The 3,937-nt window shown below is 37.6% G+C and overlaps 1 protein-coding gene across 1 annotated transcript; it reads right to left on the reverse strand.

Annotated features, from left to right (window-relative positions):
• Positions 1-433: 433 nt before the first annotated feature.
• On the reverse strand, positions 434-1,741 carry LOC105625268 (BTB/POZ domain-containing protein KCTD15; the record flags this gene model as incomplete). Its single annotated transcript, XM_012206607.1, has 2 exons — positions 434-933; positions 1,536-1,741. Coding segments are annotated over 2 exons (706 nt in total), but the record flags the coding sequence as incomplete, so codon positions are not given.
• Between the last annotated feature and the right edge of the window lie 2,196 nt (positions 1,742-3,937).

Below are 3,937 nucleotides of genomic sequence, written 5' to 3' on the forward strand. Positions count from 1 at the left end.
CAATTATTTCAGATTCAGACTATAATACATGCAAATAATTCTTGTAACTTACGTGTATATACACGAGACGTTGCTGTTTGACAAAGTTAGTTTGTAAAACAAATGTAAATTGATGTAAATTACAAAACTCATTCGCACTCTTTTATTCACTTATTCACTTTTTCATGATTCGAGATATAGTGTTGAGTGACTTTAATTCATGTTTCGAGATCTTCATATTATTATAAATATTTCAGCATCAAACAGCAGTTGCGATTGGCAGACTTCTATTCTTGTATCGAGATGCCCCGCTCTGTTTTGTTAGAATAACCAAAATATCCGCGATGCAGTCTTGAGGTGTTCTCCTGGACAGTTGCACTCACTCTAAGTCGTAGTCACGTTGCAGACAGCGGATCGACTTGGAGATCGTTTTGCGCTGATGCGCCATGCTCCGTCAAGTGTTGATGGCTTGCCTGACAAACAGGTACTCCGAGAATTGCTGGCCTTCTACGCCACCGCCGTTGCTTGCCACTACCCGGAAACCGGCATTCAGCAGTCTGGTGATCGCCTGAACGGAGTTCAATTTGCAATAACCGTTTAGTGGAAACCGTATGACATGACGGGCATCCTGTTGATGCCAAGCAACGCCGGATCGCGCATCGATCACCGCCTGTGTCGTTTCCGGAAACACCTCGTCTAGCAGCGCCCGTCCTCCTGACAGCATCACCCGCTCGCCCAGATCTGGACTCACGTGCAATGCTACGCATTCGTAGCTGCAGTTCCCATCATTGCCGCGCATTTTCTCAGAATCACGATTGCAAGGCGCGGTAGTGCAGGCAGTGCCACGACCACCGAGCTGACCAGAAGGCGGGGGACTTGGCGAAGTTGTAGTCATTGTTGTTGAACCGTTCTTTATGCGCTCCTTCTTCATCTGCTCTAATTGCCTGCACATAGCTGAAATAAAAAAAAGATGCGTTACATTCGAGGAGAATGTTTTAATGTGACAAAATGATCTTGTTTTGAAAAAAAATAATGATTTCGCAAATAATGGTAGTTTGCAATATTGATAATTAGGTCGTGGGAGCTCAGAAGATTTCATCTCTATTGACAATATTGTAGTCTTCTTTGGTTATAAATGAGTTTAATAAATTATTAAAATGTTTGAGGAAATTTTGCACGTAAAATGCGATTTTTCTCGAAACGCGAAATGTACATACTGATTAGTGTCCTGAGGGAGTATATTTCATTATCTCATTTTTTAAGTAGTCAGAATTCTGTATTATTCCAGCAATCGAGTAAACGACTACTTTAGAGTTTGTTATTACTATTCCATTATAGTTGAGCATTGCATAGACAGTTCGGAAGTCGGTTAAGAGATTATTATAGAAGAGAAATGATATATCGCAATTTATATTAAGAATGAAAGGTAAATTCATCATCTTTGTTTTTATCATGCGATTGAAATGTGTGGTTTCCGTATTTTTCTTGCACGTAAACATTTCAATTACGGATGTTGAAGTAAAAAAAGCACAAGAAATGAAATTAACGAAATTTACGCGCAATATCGAAGTAACGTGCTTCCTCCAGCAGCAAATCTAGGTCGGCAAAGTTGTCGGGTATCAGCAGCCGAGAATTTCGCATAAAATTCAATATGTGCCGGAACATGCCGCCGTCTCTATCGATGAAGTAGTGTTGTTTTAGAGAGTCCAAAACGATGGGGATGCTGCCGTTAAACAATTTTGCTAGCCTGGATTCCGGATATCTGAAAAAAATCACAAAATTTTTTTTTTTAATAAGATTGTCATGTGTGAAAGTTGTAACTTTTATGACTCATAAGCATTAATCAGTGATTGAAAGTGCGTATGAGAAAATTTCGAGAAAGTATTATCGTGTTTGATTCATGAGACTTCAACTTCGAAATTGTTACGTAACTGTTGCATATGTAATCATAATTGATAATTCAGTATTTATAAAAATTGATCTGATATCCGAAGTTATAAGAATTCGGTATACGGATTGCATATTTAATGTCATGAAAATTACTTTCTATCAACTAACAACTAACTAAGTGTTGGGCAGGTGCTGACACTTTGGTCACCTGCCAAAAACCGTTTCAGGTAGCTGCGTGTTGTTTTCGCGATTGATGGTTGCGTACAAGCAGCTGTTCATTTAATAAATTCCGACTCGACGCACTGACTGAATTAAGTTTTTAAGACCGAATTAAGCAGTAAGTTATGGTTATTATGAGAGCTCGAGAAGTGAATCATGATAACGTTATCTTAAATAAATTGATTAAACGCCTTCTTAAACCAAAAATACATATATATTCAGATCTTTTAAAATAAATATTCAGATTTTTTTAAAGTAAATATTTAAAAAAAAATCTGAATATATGAAATATTCGAAAAATAGGAATTGAATATCTTCATGGATAAAAACGCAAATGTAAAACGAAAATGACATTTCCAATCAGAAAAAAATTCAACCATTAATAAAATCCATTAGCCGATCATTTATCGGAAGGTTTCAATTTAATTCAGTTTAATTAAAAAAGTCGTTCATTATTGAAAGAAAACAACGAAATAGAAAAGAAATATAGAGAAGAATTGAAACGAGAATTTGTTACGCGTGAACGAGAACAGAACGGTAGGATCGTAAAGACAGCATAAGATACGCACATGAAATCTACTTTAGCAGATATGTAGATGCACGTGTGTATATGCTTCTCAAAGTAGCAAGTCCATGCACCGTATGTATCACTTTTTCCGGCTTCTTTAGAAAGTGCCCGTGACATTTTCGAACGCGTTTCACAACATGTTCGCGAATGCTGCATCGTTCAAAGTAGGCTGCAGCTAATCTTCTTACTACATCTTTGCGCTCTATCGTTGCCGTTTCGATATCCCTTCCATGCTTCGCAATTACATCTCGAAGATAATAAGAATAATGTAACGTTTCGTTACGCATTTAATCTCGCTATAAATTAAAGCTATGAAATTATAGAAAAGACAGGCTCTGACAAGGAAAAATTATACTTCTTATTCTTTTTTATAGCGAGATGAATTTAATTAAGTGTCCTAAGGATTTGATTATTTGGATTATTATGGAAAATCATAATTATACGTTTCCGAGGAAAAACGTATATTATTTCTGATCTCTCCCCCCTGTGTAATTTTCTTAAATGGACATTTAATTTGGTTCTTATGTCAATTTAATGAGAAATTATTTTGTCTTATAATATTTCACTTTATTAATTTCGCTTGGTTTTTTTTAGCGTTCATTCTAACACTAATGATGAAAAATGATAAATTTCTTATTTCTTCGATAATATTTGACATAATTTTTATATAAAGTCAAAAAATTCTCGATACACATGTAAAAGATTGTTATACCGTAAAAATTCGAAAAATTTGAAAAATCATGGATTGTTGTCTGTAGCAAAGATTAATAATACCACGACCTCGTAAACAAATCACACTTATGGAATTCGTGTCAATCAGCTCTACGGCGTTTGTTCGCATGTGTTCTCGGACGTGCCGTGAACGATGCCGTGTTCTGCATGCACCGCCGAAGGTCGTCGTAATTTAGCATATAATAGACGAATGATCTGGGAAAAAGACGAGATGGAAGGAGAGAAACGGGACGGGTGGGACGTAATAGAGAAAAAGACGGTTGGAAGAAGGCATAGTTGACTGTAAGGACCGCCGCGATGCGACGAGAGAGGGAGATCGGTTCTCCTCTCTGTGTATCTCGTCGTTGTGCGTTATGGCACAACGAGGGGGAAATACCGAGGTAGGTACCTGGTACCCCCTCAGGCCGGTTCCCATACCTTCCATGGCGATAACATATAATAACGACGGCCTCATGGAGCCTGTGGGCGATCTGACTTCAGCGAGGAAGAGAGAAGACACCGCGGGGTAGATACAAAGGTATATACATATATGGAGACTCTCTCTCTCTC

The sequence above is a fragment of the Atta cephalotes genome (genome assembly GCF_000143395.1).
Source record: "Atta cephalotes unplaced genomic scaffold scaffold00559, whole genome shotgun sequence".
In the NCBI taxonomy this organism is placed as follows: Eukaryota; Metazoa; Arthropoda; class Insecta; order Hymenoptera; family Formicidae; genus Atta; species Atta cephalotes.